Source organism: Ambystoma mexicanum, chromosome 12, assembly GCF_040938575.1.
Source record: "Ambystoma mexicanum isolate Mex_15411 chromosome 12, UKY_AmexF1_1, whole genome shotgun sequence".
NCBI classification, from domain to species: Eukaryota; Metazoa; Chordata; class Amphibia; order Caudata; family Ambystomatidae; genus Ambystoma; species Ambystoma mexicanum.
The window spans coordinates 831,655,565-831,681,294 of record NC_090936.1 but is presented as its reverse complement, the minus strand read 5'-3'; the positions used below and the strand labels follow the sequence as shown (position 1 = coordinate 831,681,294).

At 46.2% G+C, this 25,730-nt stretch overlaps 1 protein-coding gene across 2 annotated transcripts in view; it reads left to right on the top strand.

The window, feature by feature from the left end:
• LRRIQ1 (leucine rich repeats and IQ motif containing 1) overlaps positions 1–25,730 on the top strand; it is a 2,234,608-nt gene that overhangs the window by 334,654 nt on the left and 1,874,224 nt on the right. For both annotated transcript variants that reach the window (XM_069629324.1, XM_069629323.1), the window contains exon 5: positions 20,387–20,616. In XM_069629324.1, coding sequence (XP_069485425.1) covers positions 20,387–20,616 — 230 coding nt within the window. The remainder of the gene's footprint in view (positions 1–20,386; positions 20,617–25,730) is intronic.

Here is a 25,730-nt window from a genome sequence, read left to right as displayed (position 1 = left end):
CTTTGTGTGGGGAATTAAGGTATGCTTCCATGTTGTCCTTGATTTTTAGACTTTCGTCCTCGAGACAGTTTTCTCTGGCACAATCATGCAAGTCAGCCAGACTTTGCGCGAGGGGACTCTTCTTGTTTTGGCCATATCTGACCTCCACAGGAAAGCCTTGCATTGACAGAATCCAGGAAGTAATTCGGGAATTACTCACATTTCTGGCCCGGATTCTGTCACTTTGGAGATATTGCAGAGGCTGGTGTGGAGTCTCCACTATGATGTGTTCCCCCTGGATGAACGGGCGATAATTCTTCAATGCCCACACCATTGCCAGGAGTGCCTTCTCACAATCGTTGAATTTTTCCTCCACAGAGGATAAAGTTTTGCTCACATAGGAGATTACTTTATTGACCTTGTCATGCTTTTGGTACAATACTGCCGTCAAGCACGTATTAGAGAACCCTGTCTCCAGGAAAAACTCCTTGTTTCTGACAGGGTAAACTAGGCAAGGCGCTTGTGAGAGGCTTCTCTTGAGTTGTCTTACTGCCTCGGATTGTTCTGGACCCCATTCCCACTTGACCCACCCCCCCCTTCAGGAGATGAATCAGGGATCTAGTGATCTCTGCGTAGCCCTCAATGAACTTTCTGCTGTAATTAGTCAGTCCCAGGAGGCTCCTTAGTTCCCGCAGAGTTGTGGGATCCTTCAGTTTCCGGAGTGCTTCCACTTTCTTTTCTTGGGGACAGAGACCCGGAGGAGTAATCTCATGCCCCAAGAAATTAACATGGGTTCTACACCACTGTGCTTTCTGAAAGGAAAGTTTTGCTCCGGCGGCCCTCAACTGTGTCAGAACATAACGGATCTCCGCTATGTGTTACTCCACAGATGAACTTTTGATGAGGACATCATCTGCATAAGCCAGGTTACCCCTCGCACCCAGGTCGGGCATGGCCTTATGTAGGAAAATGTTGAATTCATTGCCAGAGTAGAGGTATCCGAAGGGAGTCCGGGTCCATGTGTACTGCTGGCCCCCAAAGGTAAAAGCCAGTTTGTGTTGGTCCTCCCTACTGACAGGCACGGTCCAGTATCCATTGGTCAGGTCTATTGCTGTGAAGACCTGTGACCCCTGAATCTGGGCCAGCCCTTGGTCAATGTAGGGCAGAGGCCATCGGGAAGTATGGACCCGTTTGTTGAGCTCCCTAAGGTCGGCGCAGAGTCTCCACTGGCCGTTTGGCTTCAATATTCCCAGCACCAGATTATTGAAGGTGCTGTGTACTGGACGGATTATTCCCCGGGACTCAAGGTTCTTAATTATTTCAGTAAGGGACTCCATGGATGCGAGAGGCAAACGATATTGCTTCACAAACGCTGGAGTCATTCCAGGGTCCGTGGGAATTGTTGTGGTGTGGATGTCGGTGCGATCAGTCATGAGTCTACCGCAAAGAGATCTTGGAAATCCAAGAAAACTTGTTTCAACTTTTGCTTCTGTTCCAGAGTCACGCAGGCATCAGCTAGGTTGACTCTCTCTTCCACCATCTGCCTGAAGCCTGGAAAGACTTCTGGTTTGGCTATCTCAGCGGCCTCCTCCAGCTGGGTGGAGAAGTCCACTGGTCAGAGTGATGATTTGGACTGGAGGCTTCAGGCGGGAAAGGCAGCCCTCATGGACCTGGAAAATCAACTCATCCCTCCTGGAGTCACAAGTCACATCTTCCTTACCATAAGGGCAAGAGGTGTACACCAGGAAGTTCCCCCCATGCCGGGTGAAAATCCTGTCTGGTGTTGTGTTGTCATAACTGTCACTGTCAAAACAGTCCTTGGGGATTTGTTCTAACAGTTCATTTCCTAAATCAATGGAGAAATGTCGGTCATCAACCGCTATTCCAATGATGGTGCCTGCGGCTAGAGTAATACTCTGTAAGTCGCTGTTATCCACCTCTATTGGAATGGTGTCATGTTCTATGTTGACTAATGGTGTTGGGTTTACCCCCAACCCTTGCTATTGGAGAGAAGCATTTAGATGTATATAAGCATCAGGGTTTTTCAATTTTTGTCCTCTTTTAACTTTCACTTCCAGGGAGAATTGTCGGGTCCTTTCTGGGATGGTGACTTCCTCTTTGATCTGAATTTCAACTGCATAAGGTAGCGATTGAGCTGACCTAAATGCTTTTTCTGGATCATCAAAGCCCATGGGATTATCCGCTAATCGGGACCAAGCTTTGAAGATTATTAGGTCCAAACTAATGGCAAAGCGATTGAGAATGTCACTGCCGAAGTAAAAGGCGGCAGTGACGTCTCGCACGACCCAACAATTATGGACTATGCTCTTGTTGCCAATGGAGATTTTGAGCATACACCTGCTTGGCAGGAGATTTTTGGAATTAGTTGCTTCCAGGTCCATTTCCCATTTGTCTATCAGTTTGAATGTGGGAATGGCTGGATCTTTTGGGAGTTGGCGGAACATGGCTTCGCTGATGAAGCTCTTACCGTTGTTCACACACACTCGAGCAAGAACAGAGTCCTTGCCATCATTTCACTGAACAGGGATGAACAACTGCTCTCCAATTTGCTGAATATCAGCCAGGCTCTGAGCTGATTTCACATCTTTCTGGACTATAGGAGTGGGAGTGTCTGATTGTGGATTGGTAAAGAATTTCAGAGTGTTTCCTTCCAGTGTGGAATACCACCTTAAACTGGAAGGAAGGTTGATTTTCAGAAATAGAGAGGACCCCCCATCACCAGTCTGTTGTCCTACTGCTATTACTGTCACGTCTAGAATCTGGTTGTTCTGGAAGTGAAATTCTACTTGGTCAGATTTTTGTTCAACCATGTGGCAGGTGCCATTTAAACTAACATGGTTGACACTCTGTTTTAATTTTATTGGTCGGCTAGTTTGGGTCCAGAGGACCTTGTTTACACAATCTATTAGGGGTGACAACCTTCTCAGGAGGTCATTCCCTAGTAAACAAGGGGTGCCCTCTGGAGTCACTACTATGACCGGGTGTTTCACCTTGTGTCGCCCAATTTTAATGTCCAAGTCTGCAGTCCCTTCGACGGGAATTTCCTTCCCGTCAAAGTTCTGCACTTGTCCAGGAAGAGAGGTGAGAGGAATACGGTAATTCTCCCCCCTTCCTGCATTTAGTTCATCAAAGGCCCTTTTGGACAGAAGGGTAGCTTGGGATCCAGTGTCCACCAGTGCCGAAATTGTACCCTGCCCCTGTACTTGTACCGGGGCATAATATCTTCCCTCCTTCTCCTCAAGGGGGTACAGATAATGCACATTTTTGGACAACTGGTGGGCTAACATTCTGGTTTTGGACATTGCTAGCGAAGAGATTTGGGCAGAATTCTGTGGAGAGCCTGGGGAATCTGAAAGAAAAAGTTGGCAACTGGAGATCAGAGCCATTGTGGGTTCCCCTGGTTCCGGTTCTGGGCCGCCCCCCCTTTTTGGAGGCAGTCACCAGGATGGGTTTGAACCAGGGGATTTCTGTATTGTGGGTTCTGGAATGAGATGATGGGCGGCGGTAGCTCAGTCTCCATATCTCCCCAGTCATGAATTGGCATCCCTTGGGACCCATTTTTCCTTGGGAGGAGTTCCCCATCTCTGAAGGAGAAGATCCTTTTCCCAGGATCTTATGAGGATCCCTCTCCCTCAAATTGGAAGACCTGTACCTCCTCCACAAAGTGGGTCTGTTTGGGTCCTTTGTTTCTCCTACCCCCCCTCTGCTCCTTGGGAGGCAGGCTTTCAGGGGCAGGAGATTTTGTTTCTGGTTCCTGGTTTTCCAGGGGCTTTTTACAAGTTGGGAAGGAAGCTTCCTCCAAGGCTTTACTCCCCCCTTCCCCTTGTGCCTCCTCCCAGGGAACCGGTGAGTTAGCGGGGTGCTGCCCCCGTCATTGTTCTGGAGCACCAGGTCCAGAGTTTGGGGCATTCTGCGGTGGCATGCTCATCTGAGGGTTCTGTTGAGCCCTCAGTATGTGACCCAGATCTCGCGCCATATTTTGGACCTGGCGCTCAAGTTGTGAAACCAGCTCAGGCTGATACGGGGCTCTATTTTCTCCCCTGGGCTGATCCCGGGAAGGGTAGCTATCCCTTCTCTGGTAATACCCCGGATTGGGAAGATTTTGGTACCTCTCCACCCTTGGCCTCCCCTCTCCTGGATTAGGTTGTCTGGGCTCAGGGAATTGGGGAAAGAAGGATGGATGATTTTGGGGCTGGAAATTGGGTGGATACCTGGGGAAAAAGTTCTGCCCAGGATTTGGAGAATTTCTGCCCTCCTGTGGGAAGTTGGGAGGGAAGTTCCCTGGGTTAGGTGCTTGGCTGGATCCCCCCTGGGCTGGAGGAGTCCACACATAACCCAGGATGGGTCGGTTTCCCTTGTAGCGGGGACTGACATAATCAGGGGAGTGAGTGACCCCATTTGTGGGACTACCTCCTTGGCTCCCTGTCTGTGACTGGCCCGAGGGCCTTCTGGGCTGGGCATTATTAGGTGCAGGTAGGTTTTTAGGCCCCCCCATCTCCAAATCCAAAACGTGGGTGACCTTTACCTCTGCCACCTCGGCAGCAGCAGGGGTGCTGTTGGTTTTGGGGTTTTTCTGCGCATTATTTTTATTCTCGATGGGCTTCTGTACCTCATAGATCCGGGTAGCCTGTTCAATGACCCAGTCTAAAGATCTTTTCTCATGAAAATCTCTCACGAGCTGGGTCATTATGTACTTGGGTAAGGCATGGAAAAACGTATTGATAAATTCTCTGCTATCTGTGCGCATCCTTCTGGTGGTCTGCGCAAAAGCACGCTTTAATTCTTGCACAAACTCTTGTGGGGCCTGATCCTCCCCACATTTCAGATTGTAGGCTGCCTTGCGAGCCTCCTGAGGATTTCTGTGCACAGAAAAATGTTTCAAGATGGCCGCCCTGTATGTGGACCACCTTGAATGGTTTTGATCCTCCAGCCCTGCAAAGAAACTGGAGTATTCTGGTGAGAAGGTCCATTTGACGTACTGGATGCAGCTACTGCTGTCCTTCAAATGGAAAGTCTCCATCATTTGCTCATAGAGCTCCAAGTGTTCCCAAACAGAATACTTGGCGTTCTTATGATAAGGCGTGATGACATTCCTTATTGCCTTTATTTGTTCCAATGCGTCCTTAAGCAAGGCCCTTTTTGCCTTATTTGCCTTTTTGGTTCAGGTCACCCTGGTCCATTCATCCTCTGACTCCGAAGCACTGCTCCCAGAGGTGCCCGTCTGATCTTCCAGGTTTTCCCGGATTCTGCGAGCATGGGAATAGCTGGCAGAATGTGGGGACCTGGTCTCCTGTGTCCTGTAATGCTCAGAGGAGTCTTCAGATCCCTCCTTGCTGCCAGGATTTGATGGGCACCCCCCCACTGACCTAACTGGGCAGAGGTTTTCAGGATGCCCTTAATGGGCCTACTCTCCTGGGGTTCCCCACTAAATTGCACTGTGCTTGGGTGCCCATACCCGGATGCCCGCCCATCCATTCCTGGGAGGTACTGGCCTATGAGCCCCATACTTCTAGCTGGATAGTAATCTGCCATCCCCGTGGCCCTGGGCTCATGTGCACGAGGGGACATGGGGGTGGCAGAGTCCAGGGACTGGGAGAGATGAAGGCCTCTGGTACTAGGGCTCCTGAGGTTATGCTCAGGAGTTTCTCTTTCCCAGCGAACCTCATCTCTATCCGCCCCTGCTTCCTGTTGCAATGCAAGAGCCTGCGCTTTCAGTTCCTCAGTTAAGGCCTTACTAGACTCTATCAGTCTCTCCTGCATCGCTACCTGTTGCTGGAGCCTATCATTGTGCTGGCAGAGAGCCTCATTCTCTCTCTGTGCCTCCTGATTGGTCCTGGAGTACTGGGCCAGTCTTTGCTGCAGGAGGGTTACCTCCTGAGCTGTGTCCCTATTGGCCTGCTCCTTTCTTGCCCGAGCATTCTCCACCCTCCTGGTGTGCTCTAACAAGTTCTGGTGTTCTTTTTGGAGGTCACCCAGTCCCTGGAGGGCCAGGTGATTTTCTTCCATTTTCCTTTTTAAGTGGCAGACTTCCTGGCCTAAGGTATCCCTTTCCTAACTAAGAGCTTTTATCTGTGCCGCCAGGTCGTCCCTTTGCCTTTGGAAGGCACCAGCTTTCTGGCGCTCCTGGTCAAACTCTGCCTGGGTATCCAGGTCTTTCAAAATCAGTTTATTGCGCTCTGCCTTCTCCCTATCTAGGTGGCTTTGCAGGGTGACTACCTGCTCAGCACATGCCATATTGAAGTCTAACTGTTGCTCCAGCTTTTTCTGGCTCTGCAGTAGGGAGTCCAAACCTACTTGGTACTCCTTCTGCAAGGCCAGAAATCTGGTATCCTGGTCCGCCTTTTCCTGTTGCAGCACATCCATATCCTCCTTTATTTTAGTGATGTACTGTCTGCTGTCCTTTTCTGACTCCTGGCTCCTGAGCAGCCTCTGCTCAGAAGAGTCCAGATCAGCTTGGGCCTTCTCTAACGCCATCTGTTGCCTATTTGCCAGATCTTGGCCTTCAGCACATTTATTCTGTATGGCTCCCATATATAGGTACAAATATTGTGGGATGTATTTACCCATGCATCCGAGCCCTACCTAAAAACTGTGCAGTACTGACATGAAAACATCATGATGGCCAGAGCTTCCCAGAAAATGCACAGGGAAATGCATGAAGAATAGGCTGCCACTCATTTTTGCCGATGTTATGGGCACAGAAGGACACTGCCTAAAACCACCATTGGACTACCCACACAGTAGCCTGAAACCATTGGGAATGGAAATGCTGATTGCCAAAAGCCACCTAGAATTGTGGGGAATTCATTTCTTAAATCCCAAAAATGGGTGCATTACCAGTACTCACCACTATCCAAAAGCCGGCGTTTTAAAACCACCAGATTTTACTTTTTTGTAGAAAACTGAATAAATGAACCCAAAACATGCCAAAGAAAGACTTACTGAGAGGTGGATCCAATGTAAAGTTATATTCTGAAGTGACTTGAAGGTTTATAACAAGACTGGCTGAGCTGTGGATTTCAGCAGTTTAAGTAAATTTGGACTGAAAGACACTAAAAAAATCTAAATGTTTAAAAGAAATGAGTGACCTACTTTGAGTGTCACATAGGTTGCAATTGTTTAAATGTCATAGTTTAAACTTAGAATCAGCATTCTAGCTGCATATGTAAACATTGTCTTGACTTAAACTGGGTAACAAAAAGTGACATTTTATCTGAAACCTGGCTTAAGGAACTGAATTCTGCCTGGCAACTACCCCCATCAGGAGTGAAACTTGAGTCACAGCTGTGTTCCCAGGCCTATCTGCCTTTTGCTGGCCACACAAAGGATATGCCATCTCTCTGATAATTGAATTAAGGGGAGCCCCCACAGAATACAGGAGCTCTGAACAAAGCCCTGTCCTGACCCAGGCAGATGGGTTATTGCAGATGTCGTAAAAGTAGCTTCCTCCTGAAGCAAAGGGGAGGGGCACTGCCTGTGAGAGCAAGCTGGCTTGGCAGAACTGGAAAAACCAGAAATTCAACCTTGTGCTGGAGGAAAACCACACCCCTTTGGGGCCAGAACATAACTCTAAAAAGATGAATAACTCATAGTACGGACTTGTGAAAATTATTTAAATGATACCATAATTCTTGTGATTTTTCTGCCCACATTTTAAGAGGTTTTTTAGAACCGGTGGTATGTTCAGGGGGGTTTTAGCGGAAAAGAGGATATTACTCAAAATGTGTGCATGTGAAAAATCTGACACTTCATCAACTAATGTCCATAATCCTTGCGCACATGTGTGTAAATTTGGGGTAATGTCCGGTATTGCAAACCAGTTAAAAAGTGCAAAATATTGCCATTTCTGAATGCAAGCTCCCAGGAAGAGCAGAGTTTGAACAGGGTATACCTCCTGTAATGCATGATGGGTGCATATGATTTTAAAACAATATGTACCTCTGCAAATATGTATTTGGTTCAAATCTAGATTTGTGTGTAAGTTGACAGGAGGAGTGGACTTTCTGCAGGCTGTAAAATGACATCACTCTGACACAACTTAGCTCCCCCAATCAGGGGAGAAATGAAAGCTTGGCCAATGATAAGTGGAGAGGGGCTGGCTAGTGATGCTGCTCACACACACCCATTTTAAAAACACATAAAAGCAGACAGACAGGACAGATAGGGACCTTCAAATCCATTTGCTGCGGGACGCTCTGCTGGAAAATCCATACTTTACCTCCATCAATCTCTAGAGAAAGCTGTGCAGAAAGATCCAGACTTTAAATCCCTCAATCTTCAGAATCCAGAGAGAGAGCAGACCCAGATCACTGTGAAGTGCAGAGACCAGAGTCCAGTCTAAAACCTGACCAGATCCGTGGCAAGGCCCATTTCACTCAAGAATATAGTGTGAGTACCTAGAAAACTGTGCAGAACCAATCTCTTAGTTAACATAATATAATTCAATCTATTTAATCTAAGTAGAACTGCCTCCTAACTGTCACCTGTCATTTGTAAAGCTGTCACCTGTCATTTTCTAGTTGCAAGCTGCACTTGTCTTTTTGAACTTTAAAATTTCAATCTGAAAAACGACCTTTCTTCAATCGCTCATATCTCCGTGACCGTTTGTGCTAGAGACTTGCAGTAACTTTCATCTGGAAGCTGAGATCCTAGGCTTTCCTGGGACCCCAGAACGATATTGCTAGCCCTTGTAGTTCCTCTGTAATCGCGCCAGACACATTCGCGAATTTTGCCGCGATTTGCAAATTTCTCCACGTGTGAAAACAGAAGCTTCTTGCTTTCATTTGCCAAAAATTCGTTTAACCTACCAATTACTCCTAGATCCTTGCTAAAGTGAGCCTGGACTAATATTAACTAGATACCACTCACCCTGAACCTCTAGAGGGAATTAAAAGCATTTTAGCATATTTTTTTCTTCATTTCCAGCACATTTAAAAGCATTTGGGCCTGTGTTTTCAACTTCTGTAGTCTAAGTTGCTGGGGTGAACTGAATTACATTTGATTGCATTTCTGAGAACTGTGTGCTTTCCTTCCATTTCCTTGCATTGCATTAAAGGGGGGGGTGAATTGTCCAAGAAAGTGATTACATTGTCTTTTGCTGAAATCCTATCAAGTTATTTTCTTTACTGCATTTCATTCCACATTGCATCCATTTGAAACTATAAAAGTATTGTTGCTATCTTATCCATTTCATGTCAACTCCTTAGTGATTATCAAGAAGTGTGCTAGTGCCAGATTCTCCGTTGTTAATCTTTATCATACCAGATTAAGTGTGATATCCAATTATTAATTTATTATAAAGCGTGATATAGATATATATTGCTTTACTTCTCAAATAAACCTTTTAACTTGCAAAACAGAACTACTTCTTGGCTCAGTGGGGTCAGGAGGATTCCAAGAGAGGGGTGTTATATAGGGGTAGTCATCCAGAACGCATGAACTGGACATAAAGATATATCAATAAGTGTTTTCATTCAGTATTATAGACTAGGCGTTGACTTAGCTGTAGTGTTGAATTGAATCCTCTTACAATATGCCGCTATCCTGGCAATCTTATTATGTTCATCTTTGGCTTTAGGGGCCATATACAGTTCACTCAGGGCCACATTTAGGGGACCCTGATCTCTCCATATATCTGCCTCTGTTTCAGTGACCTGTTGCGCGATTGCCTGCAACCAGACCGTTTGGTCCTGATGAATCCACTCACCTCTCACAAATAGCTTATGTAAGAAGTGCTCTCTGGCTATTTTGATGTCTACCGGTGTCGTCATTCTGGAATTTGAGTTCCTTCCTGATTTACAGAAGTTTGTATTTTATTTTTGCAAAACAGACCGTTTCCTTAGAGCGTTCCTTTGAGGAGTGCTTTACAGTGTAACACAGCGTGGTGATCCGACCGGATGTATGTCTCCTGTCAGTTAGCACACTGTATTAAGCTGCACAAGTGATAGATCTAACCCAGAATCTCCGGCTACGAGCCCCCACTTTGTTAAGCGGCTTCACTTCAACACTACAGCTAAGTCAATGCCTAGTCTGTGATGCTGAGGGAAACCCTTATTGATATATTTTTAGGTCCAGTTCATGTACTCTGAGTGACAACCCTTATATAACACCCCTCCCTTAGAATCCCCCTGACCCCACTGAGCCAAGAAGTAGGTCTGTTTTGCAAATTTAAAAGGTTTATTTGAAAAATTAAACTATATATATCACACTTTTATAATAAATTAATATCTGATAGTACACTGAGACATATGATGTGGATCCACAATGGGTAATGTTACAGTGGTACACTTGATTACTTAGGAGTAGTATAGAGGATGAGGTAGCTGAAAATGCTTTATGGTTTCAAGGAAATGCAAGGTGGAATAAAATGCAGTACAGCAAATAAACTTGATATGATTTCAACCAACAACAATGTAATCACTTTTTCGAAGGGATTGTGTCCTCCGACGTATTCCTCATCTTAGATATATCCTTCCAGCTCTGCTGGCCTCGGAAAATTTTTTCTCCAGAGGGCGCTGCGCGTCGACGTCCCTCGAGTCGATGTCCTTCGACAGCCGCCGTATCGACGCTCGACGTCATCCTGCCTATAAAGGCCGCGCGCAGCGTCCGTTGCTCAGTTCCGTTTTTCCGAGCTACTCGGTGCCTCGGAATACCGTTGCTCAGTTCTTAGTCAGATAATCCTATTTACCTCGAGTTATTCGATCCGTACTCGATGGCTTCCTCGTCGGAACCGACAACTCCTCGATCCGGCTTCAAAAAATGTCGAGATTGTGGGAAAAAGATGTCGTTGACCGATCCTCACAGAAATTGTCTGTGTGTGCTTGGGAGCCGAACACCATTGTTCGGAGTGCGAGGACTGTATGTCCATGACAGCTAAGGCCCTGAAGGAGCGTAGGGGGAAGCTGGAGAAAGGTAAGACTTTTAAAGCTTCTTCTTCGTCGACGAAGTCGAGACATTCGTCTCCTCGTCACCATTCGCGCTCCAGGTCTCGGAGTGGGTCTCATCACTCCTCGAGATCGAAGCACTCGAAGAGGAGACGTCGAAGATCCCCTTCTCTGTCTTCCTCTTCCTCTGTTTCGCCAAAAAGAATCCCTTGCCCCACGAAACATAGTTCCCGGGCTGAATGGGAGGAATTCAGAAAAAATATGATGAGCGTCTTCGAGAAAGCAGCCTCGACCCCCTCGAAGACTGCCGAGAGTGATGCTCTGGTCGAAAGACCCGAAGGTCAAAAACGCTGCGAGTCGCAGTACCCGGCGAAAGAAACCTCTCGAGCGCGTCTCGAACCCTCGAGTAGGACTGTGACCTCCAAACCTTCCTCGAAGGTTCCGACGACGCGGTCGACGAAGGTTCCGTCGGCGTCGACGCCGAGAAAAGTCACGGTGACCACACATCCAGTGCCGATCCCCAGGCCCTCGACGTCGATGGCGTCGATATTGTCGAGTAGAATTCCAATTCTGTCGAGGTCCTCGAGGCCTCCACCTCTGTTTTCGACGCCACGCTCGAAGCCTTCGACATCGGCGTCAACGACATTGACGTTTTCGAGGCCAATAATGACAAGTTCGGCACCCTCTGCCTTGGAAATGGGATTTACTCCCTTTATGAGTTCAGAACAATTGAGAACTATATCCTCAATTTTAGAAGAGGGTGATTTGTCTGAACAAGACACATTTGAGTTACAGGGACCTGTAACCCCAGTTAGAGAGGAATTTTCCTCTGAAGAGCGCAGATTAAAGGATCTTCATGATTCTTTACATGAGGCAAGTGGGTTAGACACTTCCCCTGAGGTGGATTTTGCTAAGCCAGACCCGGGGGAGCATGCTGAAACCCCCTACAGAGCCTTAATGGCCAGGATTACAGAGTTCATGGGGTGGTCTACACCTTCACAATCTTTCCAGCAAGATGACCTCACGGATATTCTTGACAAAGGCCCACAAGAGGATCCAGTGGTGCCCTTTCATAAAGCTCTTCAGAGAAAGATCATGACAAACTGGAAAACCCCAGATGTAATACCAGCAGTAAATAAAAAACTGTCTGCAAAGTACAGGGTATCTTCCACAGACCCAGAGTTCTTGTCTAAACATCCATCCCCAGAAAGTCTGGTGGTACAAGCAGCATCCTCTACCGATGTCAAGACGGCTTATCCTACAGTCCCACAGGACAGGGACGATAAAAAATATGATGCTATGGCAAAGAAAGTCTTTTCAGCATGTAGCATGGCGTTAAAGTCTGTTAATGCTACTTGCACCCTTGCTAGGTTCAGCCATACACTTTGGGAGTGTGCTTCTACAGCGGCTGACTGCATCCCGGAGGGAGAAGAAAGGGATGCGTTCCTGAATATTATACAGGACGGTAAAGACGCTATGTGCGAATCCCTCCAGATGGGCATTGATTCGGCTGACAGTATCAGCAGAGCAATGGCGGCAAGTACATCAACCAGGAGGTTCGCTTGGTTGAGAAAGTCAGGTTTTGCCCCAGATGTGCAAGCCAGGCTCTTGAACATGCCATTTGATGGCTCTTCTTTGTTCGGGAAAAAGGCGGATGACAGTTTAGAGAAACTGCAAACTTCAAAAGCAGCAGCAAAATCCCTAGGAGCTGCAATCCGTCAGACTCCTTTTCGTCCCACAGGAACCTCTGCGAGGGGAAAGTCCTTTCGCTTCTACTCCGCATTCGGAAGAGGTAGAGGACGACCGGCTCAAAGGGGTCAAAGAAGAACTACCCGAGGTGGACGGGGTAGATATTCTAAAGCCGCAGCAACAGCAGGTGCCTCTTTACCATCGGCATCTGCATCAGCCGCCCCAAAACCACTCTGAGGACTCCCCTCACAGGACACCTGTAGGAGGCAGGTTGACTCAACATCTGACGGTATGGCAGGCTATCACGTCAGATGCTTGGGCATTGGAAACAGTCGCCCAAGGTTACTGCCTGCCTTTCCTGCGTATACCTCAGAGTCATCCACCGGGGATCAGCTCTCAGAAAGCTCCAGATCTGCTCCTCTTGCAGGAAATTTTGGACCTGCTAGAGAAAGGTGCCATAGAACCGGTACCTGTAGCGGAGAGGAACAAGGGCTGGTACTCCCCTTACTTTCTCATTCCGAAGAAAGACGGAGGACTGAGACCCATCTTGGACTTGCGAGAATTGAACAAATTCCTCAGGAAAGACAAATTCAAGATGGTCACTCTTTCTCAGATCCTCCAGGCCCTTCAGTTTCAGGACTGGTTGGTATCTCTGGACCTTCAGGACGCTTATTTCCATGTGCCTATCCATCTCAAACACAGGAAATACCTGAGGTTCGCAATTGGCAACTCTCACTATCAATTTCGAGTACTGCCATTTGGGCTCACCTCCGCCCCGAGGGTCTTCACCAAGTTAATGTCGGTAGTGGCTGCAAGTCTAAGGAGGGAAGGGATTCACGTCTACCCCTACCTGGACGATTGGCTGATCAGGGCTGTTTCTCCGGAGCAAGCTCAGATCCAGCTAAATCACGTGTGCTACTCCCTTCACAAACTGGGCTTCTCCCTCAATTTAAAGAAGTCTCAAATGATACCATCGCAGAGACTCCAGTTCATAGGAGCGATCCTGGATACTTCCCTGGGAAAAGCCTCGCCACCAGAGGTGAGGGCTCAAGATATTCTACAGATGGTTACCAAGTTCCAACATGCCCAACGTCTCCCAGCCTTCGACTTTTTGAGGTTGCTAGGCCTCATGGCATCCTGCATTTTCCTTTTGCCAGAGGCTCGCCTGAGAATGAGATCCCTCCAGTGGGCACTGAGGACTCAGTGGTCACAATTCTCAGGGAGAATGACAGATCTTCTTCAGGTTCCCGGCAGGGTGGCTCGAGACCTTCAGTGGTGGGCCTGTCAGGAGAACATTCTGAAAGGAGAACAGTTTTGGCAACCCTGGCCGGAGATAACAGTAGTCACGGATGCCTCACTCACGGGGTGGGGAGCCCACGCCAACAACTTGACCATCAGCGGTCGTTGGTCTCCATCGGAGTCCAGACTACACATCAACCTGTTAGAGCTGAGAGCCATCAGACTTGCGTTGAAGGCTTTCCTGCCAGCTGTACAAGGGAAGAACGTCCTGATAATGACGGACAACACGGTGGCCATGCATTACCTCAACAAAAGAGGAGGCGTAGGATCACTACCCCTGTGCAGAGAGGCGATGCAGCTCTGGTTTTGGGCAATCCAAGAAGGAATCTCTCTATCGGCAGTTCACCTAGCCGGAGAGAAGAACTTGACAGCGGACGCTCTGAGCAGGCAGAACACAGTCTCCCATGAGTGGGAGCTAGCTCAGGAAGTCCTTCAAGAGATCTTCGCCCTTTGGGGAACCCCTCAGGTAGATCTGTTCGCCACCAGCCTAAACAGGAAATGCGACCTGTTCTGCTCAAGGAAATTTCCTCCGAGAGGAGCTCTGGGAGACGCGTTCATAGTGGACTGGGAGTTTCCGCTTCTGTACGCGTTCCCACCGGTCCCTGTCATTCCTCAAATGATCAGGAGGTTGAGAAGATTCCGGAGAACCATGATCCTAATTGCCCCGGATTGGGCCAGGAGAACGTGGTACCCGGACCTTCTAGACTTGTCCATCTGCCCTCCAATTCGACTTCCTCTCAGAGAGAACCTACTCTCACAGAAGGGAGGTCAGGTTCTCCATCCAGACATCAAAACCCTCAACCTTCACGCTTGGCTTCTGAACGGCTGAGGTACAAGGATTGGGACCTCCCTGATGATGTTATGGAGGTGTTGCTTTTGGCAAGGAGGCCAGCAACAAAGTCTTTATACCGCTGCCGTTGGAACAGATTTTGCAGCTGGTGTAGAGAACAGAATATCAACCCATTTTCATGTGGTACACCAATGGTTTTGTCCTTCCTACTATATTTGGCAAATTCAGGCCTTCAAGTTGGCACCATTAAGGGCTATCTCGCAGCGCTATCTATCTTCAAGCGTACTGCGGAGGAACCATCCTTTTTCAAATTACCCTTGGTAATACAGTTTCTAAAGGGGTTAACCAATGTTTATCCCCCAAGACCATTCCAAGTTCCCCTATGGGATTTAAACTTAGTACTAACTTTCCTGATGGGTACACCTTTCGAACCTCTCCATTCTTGTTCTTTAAGATTCCTTACCCTTAAGACTGTCTTATTAATAGCACTTACATCTGCTAGAAGGGTGAGCGAATTACAAGCTCTTTCTTGTAAACCCCCTCATACAATCTTTCACAAAGACAAAGTTGTCCTGCAAGTGAAGCCTAATTTCCTCCCAAAGGTAGTTTCTGAATTCCATATCTCTCAGAAGATTACCCTACCATCTTTCTATCCTCCTCCTCACCCGGGGAAAGAGGAATAGAGGTTACACAGACTAGACCCTAGGAGGGTTTTAAGTTTTTACATTAGTAGACTAGCCAGGATAAGACAAGCAGACCAGCAATGGGAGAGGGAGGAGGAACAGAAAAGGGGACACAGGAAACCTGACAGTATGGGTTCTTCAGGTTAGGTCAAAGGAGGAGGATGTAGACCAAGAAACCAAGTGGAGGAAGAACGGTGCAGCACAATGAAAAGAGGATTGTACAGATCCGGTGCAACGTGTTGTATTTGCTGTTGGTACTTCGGTATGAGTCCCTGAATGGTGAGTGAATGGTGAGTGGAGAGAGCAACTGAGATCAAGAGTAGGGGTTGTTTGTGAGAGTGAGTGAACCAGGATGAGGAGGAGGATAAAAAGTGTTCTTTTTTGTGTCAGAGAATTTCAGACACAACCTTGGGATGTGTCAAGCGTTTTGAACCATGTTGAATCAATAGACTGGGTAGATGTGGGGATGAGCTGTCGCCGCCCATTATTATATCCCAGAACAAACTAAATCAATAGACTGGGTGGATGTGGGGATGAGCTATCGCTGCCCACATTCACGCCAGAATCCAGGAGAACTGCGCAGTTGGCACAAGACTACTCCAAAGATACAACCTTCTTGTGGGGGGTTCCACATCACCACTCTACTGTAAGGATGCCATCAAAACAATGTTAAGCAAGGGTCCTATTCTATCAAGCAAAAGACCACTCTATTGAAATGCAGTAATTCAAGACAGATCCCAAAAATGGATGCAGTACCGACAAATTCCCCAAGGCGGTGCTAGCGGTCTAAACTCTGACAGGAGAACTGGCTGCCAAAGGGACCTGAGTCAACTGGACTTCAAAGGCCTGTTGGTTAATTAAAAAAAATCTTAGCCACCTGCTGTTCCCAGAGGCCAAGAGGCTGGGAAACCTTAACACCTCAGAGATTCCCACACCAGGAGGCAGGATATGACATGACCCTGTTGATTGATTGAGGAGAGGCTTCCAGGCAGCCTGCTGGAGCCCACACAAAAGGCTCTTTCAGTTGAATGGGGTATGTTAATTTTGAGTGTTTTCTGTCAACAGCCCTCTGCCAGCAAGGAGAGACATGTGATCTCTGACCCACCCAGACTTCTGGAGGCGGACCCACACACTTTGGGGAGTTGAATTGCAACAAATATATATTCTATAGAAACAGTGATAACTTATTGTAACCAAATGACAGGAATGTACAACTTTGAGAGTCTTAGTATGGAAAATGCCCTCACGATTTGAGTCCAAACTCCGATTTGTCCCAAGTTCTGGGGCAAAACCCCGCTAATTATGATTATTGTAGACACTGTATTTAAGCTAGAGACATGGAAAGCTACTGGGATATATGTGGAAGGGAAATGTACCTTTGTATAATTTTTGCTGCAAAACCCACTAAAATCGAAAATAAGTTGTCATTTTTAAATGCAAGCTCCTAGAAACGCCAGAGTCGGGACAGGGACTATCTTTAGTAATATATGATGTGTGTATGTGATGTCAAACAACTGTGTACCTGGGAAATATGTATTTGGATCAGGAATAGATTTGTGTGCACATTGACCAGGGGAGTGTCATTTCTGCAGGTCATAAAAATGACATCACTCTGACACACTATCCCTTCCCAAATCAGGGACCAAAGAATCTATTGACCTATCAAATCAAGAGAGGGGCAGGCTTAGTGATGCTAGCCTTTCCACCCACTTTTTAAAACACATAAAAAGAGACTGCTGGGACAGGTAGAGACATTCAATTCCATTATCTGCGGGAAGCTCTGCCGGGAGACTCCAGACTTCACATCCATTAATCTCCAAAGACCAGAACTTAACTTCAGAACTTAAAGCAAGGGCCTAAACCCACAAACTGAGAACTCTTCTCAGCAGGCCTAAGCATCCTTAAAATCATCTGCAAACTATTCCACAGCCGGGGCGAGCTGTTTGAATTCTGTGCCAAGAACTTTTGCCGGAACCGCAGACCTGACCCAGACCCCTGTGAGCAGAACCAGAGATCCGGATCGCTGGGAGCAGAACCAGTGCCTGATTGACCCGCCGAGCAGAGAGAACCGCCGCAGGACGTGTTGACCAGATCTGTGACGAGGCACATTCATTTAAAAAATATAGTGCGAGTACTCATTGTGCCAAAACCAATCTTTTAGTTTAAAATAATCTAATCCAAACTATTTTTAACCTAATTAGAACAGCCTCCTAGAAATCGTGTCATCTGTCATTCTTAAAGCTGCACAACTGTCACCTTTCAATTCTGCAGCTGCAAGCTGTCACCTGTCATTTTGAGTTTTATTTTAAATCCGAAAATCTACCTTTATTAAATCATCCGTATCTCTGGAACCGTTTGGGCTAGGAACGAAATGTAATTTAAAGCTGTGATTCTAGGCTTTCCAACGAACCTAGAACCGAGTTCCTACTCCCTATACTTTTTCAGGAATCGCGATTTACGCACTCGCGAAATTTACCGCGATTTGCGATTTTGGCTCAATTTCTCCACTTGTCAAAATAGCAGCTCCATTCTTTCCTTTGTTAAAAATCTGTTTGCAACCTGGTAATAACTCAGAGCATTGCTAAAGTGAGCCTGAACTAATACCAACAAGCATCTCTCACTCACCCTGAATCTCTAGACCAATAACTACACTTCTTTTCTCCCAGGGTTGTACAATACAGTAGAAAGGCTTTGAAGAGCATCTTAATCCCTACATCCGTCCCAAACAGTGCCTGCCAGCATTTGGCAATGGCGCCCCGCAACAAAAAGTATTTCTCAAAGTTGTAATGCGCATGGTATTTAAACGTGGGTCCACTGGAAGTCTGCAATGGCAGCCTGTGAGAAACGCGATCACTCCCAAAGTTCTTCTGAACTTATTTTGGAGCTTCCTTGTTGCCGGTCTGCAGCGCATGCTGCTCCACGGCTCTGCTATTCACTGATGGCTCTCTCGCTATTGAGTTCCTTGTTCCCCCCTCCGCTGCAAGGACCTCAAGAAACTGGAGTCATGAACAAGAGGACAAAGAATACTGGCGAGATCAGGGCACGGCAGGTTTGGGGTGATAACAAGAGGTACTTCACATTTGCAGCCAGGCACGAGTAGAAAGAGACTTGGACCCTCCCAACACCCTCACCCCGCTGCTGGGGCAGGACGTGCTCTGGCAAACACCCAAGCACATGCTGAGAGAGGTCCCCATCCCCTAATGACAGGGTTGGCTCTGTGATCCTGTCACACATAGCACTATCATCTGTGTAAATTGGCAGCGAGAGGGAGAACTGTTCTCCCTCCCTGAAAACCAGCAACAGGTATGTCTAAATACTTTTCTAGCAGGTTACTTTCAAGGCTGTTGGTGTAAAGATTGAGTATGACTGAAAAATACTTTACTTCCCCAATCCAAAATGCACGCACAGACCACAGTTTAACTTGGTCAATGATGAGATCTAAGCAATCCTGCTTATCCTCCAATTCAATTTATCTAAGAACCCACATCTGCACCTTCTGCTGTATTAAGATGCTGTTGAGCCGAACTAGCTCTATATATACACTATTCTGCAATAAAATGAATTTCCCTCATGGTGATACACAACTTGTATTCCCATTGAATTGAAGTCCCTGATGATAGCATTATATCATAAGCATGTTCAATTGCAGGCAATAGCAGAAGATTTGAGTGTTTGTTTTTCAGATGATAGCCTGCTTTTAATGTCTGTGGTTCCAAGATGAAGTTATCAATTTCAACACCAGTGTTATTTTAAATGGCATGTCTCCCAATTGTTATTCATTTGCCATTGTCTTTTGAAATTCACATTCCAACTTGTTATTTATTAACTTTGATTTTAGTACCAAACAATTATCTGTTGAGATTGTTGCACCATGAAAAAGCAAGCACTTTCAAAGCCAACCGTTTAGATTTTTGTTTTGGATTTCTGTCCGCTGTACAAACTGCCTCCCTGTTCCGCCCACTCGGGCCAGAGAGGTGCATGCACAAAAAGAGTTCCTATGGAAAAGCCCAAACTGTTGACTTGACAATACTTGGCTATTTCAGCAAGGTCTAGGAAGCTAAATCTAGCCTTTCTCCAGGGGCCAGTTTACAATAACGTGCACTTTTAAAATTCTTCCTTAGCCCGGCCCACTTTTTACTTGCAGGTATTTGTGCTGTTATGGCGGCCATGGGGTGGGTTATCTTTCCTCTACACTGGCACTCTGATGTTAGTGCACGTGATCTGGATTTCCTCTATGGTGGGGAACTTTTCGTCGTAGTCTTTCTATCTCTGCTCAGTGTGCTTGTTTTCAGATGCGTTGGCTTCTGGATCTTGTGGTTCTGTAAAATGCAAAATAGATTTCTGGCCAGAACAAACGCTTTACGGTATTGCATGAAGGACAGTTGTACCAACAGTTGCAAGGCATACTCGTGGGGTTCAAGCAGTTGGCCCCCACCCAAACCTTCTCACCAGCCTCTGGGATATAATTGGCTGTGGAATACACCCCAGGTGGGTTGCCGAATCCAGGCCGTGAAGGATCGCTGTTCCCCCCCAGCCCTCTGTCACCCTTGACATGGTCAAGCACCCGATGCCTTCACACAAAGCTTTGGTCTACTACATGGTCCTCCGTTCCTGACACGGAGGGCAATAAAGTCTGAAGAGTATGGGGAAAGGGGCATGACAGACTAGAATAATAGTAGTACTCCCTACCGTGAATAATTGTAAAAAGCCTACATATTTTTGCAATCTTAAACCATACACAGTGAAGTAATGCAAAGCTTGTGCTGTGGGCACTTAATGATTTTACATTTTTGGAACACGTGTGTGGAGGGGGGGCCACATTCTTTTAAACTTTTTGTAACAGGTCTCCAGAATAACAAACACAATTTGTAGAATTATAATCTACAGATTATGCTTAAAATAACATGTTCTCGTTTCTGTATTTCTATCATAAAAGAATGACTATATTGTAAATGTCGTAATGTGGGAAAGTCAGAAATCATTTTTGTGTTGATGCATGGTGAAAGTTGTATTTACTCTTCTTTGGTTTTTCAAAAATGTAGATCGCGGAGACATGTCTGTAACTTTAGATTATATTGAAGTTGAAAAAAGGTGCAGAAAGGATCTTCAACTTTGGGAAGAAAGGCATAAACAAACTGAAGATGAGAACAGACTCAAGCTTAAATTGGAGAAGGAAATGTGGGAGATGAAAAAACATGAACAGGAGGAACGGAGGCGGCTTTGGCAGGCAGATTTCGAGACTGAAAAGAAGAAGCTTGAAATCATTCAAAAGGTAAAGTGAGCACAAAAGACTCTGACCATGGTTGGCAAAAATTAGGATTTCCCCTGCTTAGGTGGTCACTCACATTTAAAGTATGGTGGGGACAACACCCTCTTGAAGACACTACAATGTGGGGTGTATGATCCTTATATTTCGATGTAATATAGGGCCTCAATGCAAGTTTGGCAGTATTCTGGTGGTAACTACACTGAAATACCACCAAATGGAATCACTGTTACTGGCACTTGGTCCTGCTGGATTACAAGTGGTCGTAGGCAGTGTAAATCCCAATTTTCTTTAAATCCATAGGACGCCATGGAGATTTTGTCGTAATTACGGCCATCAGTAATTCTGACAATTTTGCTGTTTTTTGGGAATAAAGTGGACAATTTACCTCCAGCATTTTGCTGGAGGAATGTCCTCCACCTTACCACCAACGTTGTAGTAGGGCGGTGCGGTTATGCAGTGGTAATGCAGTGATAACAGAGTTACCACTGCATTAGCTTTGTTTTTTCCTGCATTGCCGTACTCGTAATGAGGTCCATTGCGCCAATGAGGCTCAAGACCTGTATTCAACTATTGTAACACTCATTAAGCCATGGTTCTGCGAATTAATCCTGTGTAGTTATAAACGGTGTATTAACTGCATTAATAACATAGTGGCTTTGGAAGCCTCTATGTAAAAGCACTGTTATATCAAACCCATAAATGGTATGAGAATCAATGCTGCCTGCATATGTAAACTCTTACAGGCAAATAATGTATAGGATAGGTCGGGATTATAATGCAATTTTGGTGAAGCTACATGTGGGGTTGGTGTAAAGGTGTGGAAGGAGGATATTGACACAAAGGTGGTGTGTTTTTGGTTATAGGTGTTTATTATACATTTTTGAATATAAGTCCACTCTATCCCTAGCTTCTAAGAGGGGTTTCCCTGCCTCATAATTAATACTAAAAGGGTCTATCAGGATGTATGTCAAATAATAAACTACCGTCCTGTGTTCAACCTACTTCTATCCCTCACATTATGAACCTAAATAGTAAATGAACACAAAGTTCCTTCTTCTTGGAGAGTTGCTCCTTTGTCCTGTTTCTGGATTGTTACTTCACAGAAATGTTCCTTCAAACCTGAACACCAGAGGGGAATGACTCCATTACCCTGATTTGCAGGTTTCCAAAACAGTCTTTATACAATGTTCTCTCCAGTAGAATGACTCTGTTCTCCTGGTGTGCTTCTGTACAAGTCCCACAAGAACCAGGGAGAGTGACTACCTTCCCCTGACGGCACCAATTTGACATTTATTTCAGGATCAAGAGAATGCCTCCCTTCCCTTTTCTTCATCTGTTCTTGATACACCTAAGCCAGCGGGAATGACTCCTGTGGTGTCTCTCTTCTTCTCTTTTATTACCAGCAGAATGACTCCCTTCTCCTGGTATCCCTTGATAATCAGAGCTTTCAGTTTGATATGTATATATATATATTGCCTTGTTAACTTGCTTTCATGTCTCTTTTTTTGAGGTCCGAGACTCTTCTTCTATCGCCAGTTGTTTCTTCTTCCCCACTGATTGCGATGGACAAGGTCATAGACCCTTCTCTGGTAGCCAGTGGGCTCTTCGTCCCCACTGCATTTGTGGACAGGGTCCCAGCCCCTTCCCTGGTGGCCAGTGGACTCTTCCTCCCCTTTGTGATTATGGACAGGGTCCCAGACCCTTCCCTGGTAGCCAGCAGAATTATCTCTGCCACTGTCTTGAGGGCGATTCCCTCTTATGCTCGCTTGGTTTCTCTTCGCATCCCAGACCCCTATCTTGCGCGGGTTCCAAACCCTTTCTTTCCTCCCCTTTTCGCCAGGCCCATTGGTTCACTCTCCTGCCAAGTTCTGCCACGAGGAGGATTGCTTGTATCACGAAGTTCAATTAACTTTCACTCAGTTTTTTCCAATTAACTTTTATGCCCCTACCAGTTTCGGTGTTAAACCCGTTACCTCTGCTGGCTTCAGAACGCTCTGCTGGTTCCTCCTGGGGACTTGCTTCATTTGGGAGCACTGCGCCTGCCTTCCTAATCTCCGCGGCTCCTGCTGTAGGTTCTTCGTTCACACTTGTCGGGACGGTTGGGTAGGCGCTGTTGTAGGACCATGCAGTCCACCTTCTCCAGGTCGTGTCACTGCCAGCCCCATTTGCAACCAGCTACACGCCACAGGGCAAAAGATTCTTGCCGCCTGCTTCTCGTCTCCAGCGGATGACTTCTTTTGGCTTCCTTGGAGCATTCTCCACTTCACCTTTAATTCTCCCGTGCGTTACTGTCTCCCATGTTGCTTTCCTCTCTCACTGAGTACATGATCTGTTTTTATGTTGTTTTGGTGACCACTCCCCCGCAGTACTAGAACAGCTTCTCTTTTTACATGAGTCACTCATCATGGCTCCTTGGAGCCACCTCTTCTTAGTACTTGCATTGTGGTTGACCTTTGCTTTTTTCCAACTATCTTCTTCATCTCAGTTGATGGAACTGCCATGATGTTACATTTTACAACTTGGATGATCTCTTCATCTCAGTAGATGAAGCTAACCCGATATTGCAATTGCACATAGTTGTAGCAGTCAGAGGGAAGGTATGAAGGGGTGGTAGAGATTTTGGGTTGGTTTGCGTTCGTAGGTGTGCCCTTTACCACCCAGGTGGTCACCCTTATCACCAGTAGGCGAGTCGCTCCCCATGATGTCCTGCCGCATTAAACCTACCGTAGGGGGACTATTGAGTAGCAGCCCTGCCTCCTTAGCCTCATGAGAAGGGGGTCCCCCACTTGGGAGAAGTGATGACACTTAGTGATTCGTCCCATTAGTTATGGGTGGGAGGAGTCAGGTTTGTAAAGTAACATGTTTAAATGGCACATTGTATGGAGCACTTGGTGTCTGAAACAAATTGAGTTCTAATATTTGCAGTGTTTCCACATGATCTACCTTAAACATGAGTGGTGGTATGTATAAGTGTCTTTAGCATATGGGAATTTGGTTCAATTAAGTGACTCATTAACAGCTATTTTTTTATTTGCAATGTATTCTTATGGGTAGAAATATGATAAAAATGTCAATGATTCTAAATCTAAGATGCTATCTTAGAATCGTGCTGATGCAGAATGTGAAGCGTAAATAGTTTTATTTTAGGGAAGTTCTCCTCAGGATAGTACATTTTGTAAACGTACATTTGCAAAATAAAGACATTTAAATAGCAACACAAGCTAGAAATTGCAAGATATGATAGTGGTCCAAAATTGGAGCAGTATTATGAGGGTGAGATATAATGGCTAGTGTTGCATTTATGGTAATTTGGGTAGATTTTCCTTCACAAGGTGAGGGCACAGATGTAGCTCGCTGTTTAGAAAAGACATGACCAGCATGGTCAATCGGAAAATGCTGTTGGAGGAGCAAAAACAGGGTAAAAGGTAATTGACTGATTAATAAAGCTGCCCTGCAAGCATTTACCTGACATGTCTTATCCTAGACAGTGATCCATATAGCTGGACACTTTAAAAATCTTTGATCAGGAATGTGGGGATGGATAGGAATATGTTGGTTTTTGTTCAATCATTCTGGCATGTTTTGATTAAGAAATATGCATTTCGAATGGATTGTGTCCACCCACATATTCCTCATCTTTGATATTTGATATCCAGCTTCAGCTGCTTCTTAAAAAGAACATTTCAGCAAAGGACGCTGTGCGTCGATGCAATCGAACCGGTGTCCCTCAAGGGCCTCCACCTCAAGGATGATGTCATCGAAGGCATATATAGCTTTCGCATGTGCCCTTTGGCTTCAGTTCACTTTTTCTGTGTAATCTGTCGCCCTGAGAAACTACGGCGCACTTCCTTTGTTCTTCGCAATAATGTCTTCTTCTTCCTTGACACCTACTACCCCGAAGACCGGGTTCAAGAAGTGTCGAGATTGTGATTCTAAGATGTCGTTAACCAACCCACACTGAGTTTGTCTGTGGTGTCACGGGGTGGAGCATAAGACCTCGGCCTGCTCCAAGTGCCAGTCAATGCACGGAAAGGCTCTGAAGGAGCGAAAGGGGAAATTGGCGGTAGGTAAAAAAAAAAAAAAAATCCCCATCGACTACCCCATCCAAGAAACCTTTGTTCGATAAGCCAAGAGGTGACGCCTCGAAGGAAGAAGGTTAAAAGATCAAGATCAAAGAGTGGCTCTCGGCACTCCTCCTCATCGTCTAAGAAGTCGAAAAAGAGGCACCACAGGTCGCCTTCTTCGCCATTGTCGTTGAACGCCTCCACATAGAGGGTTTCTTGTCCCACGAATAGCTCCAAACCTGCTGAATGGGAAGAATTTAGATCTGAAATGCTAAAAATATTTAAAAAACAAAACCCACAGCCAGCCATGCTCCTACTGCGCCCTCCAAAGAAGGGAATAAGGAAAGGGCTTGGGCCAAATCCTGCGTGCCCTCGAGCCCGGGACAAAGGCCAGGTTTTCATCGAGAGCCGTTGAGGCATCGACGCAAGTCCAAATAGGTCGAGGTCATAACCATAGACGCCAGCTGCACCCTCGATGGCAGCTAAGCCCTCGACATCGGCTGCACCATCGATGCCAGCTGCGCCATCTAAACCAATGGTGCCAGCAAAGCCGAAAAAGGTTTTGATGACTCCTAGAGCACCGAGTTCACAATTTATTAAGCCTTCGATGCCTATACCATACAAGACCTATATTCCTTTGCCAAGGAAAGATTATTTCAAATCTCTCACCTCAATTTATTAGAAAAATGAGTCATCAGACAATGATGCGGCTTTTGGTCTTCAATTTGGCACAATTGGCTCTGGTGAGCATGCAGATGCTTCATATGGACAACTAATGTCTAAAGCTGTAGACTATATTGGGTGGAGCAGGCCTACTCTCCCATTTGAACAGGATGATCTGACGGACATCCTGGATAAGGGTCCCCAAATGGATCCTATTTTATCATTTCATATTGCTCTCCAAAAAAGGGTAGCAGCAAATTGGGAGCCGCCAGAGAATAATCCGGCAGTAAAAAAGAATCTGACAAATACCGCTCTTCCAGTAGTGACCCTGACTACCTGTCTAAACACCCCACTCCATAGAGTTTGGTGGTACAGGCAGCTACTGCAACC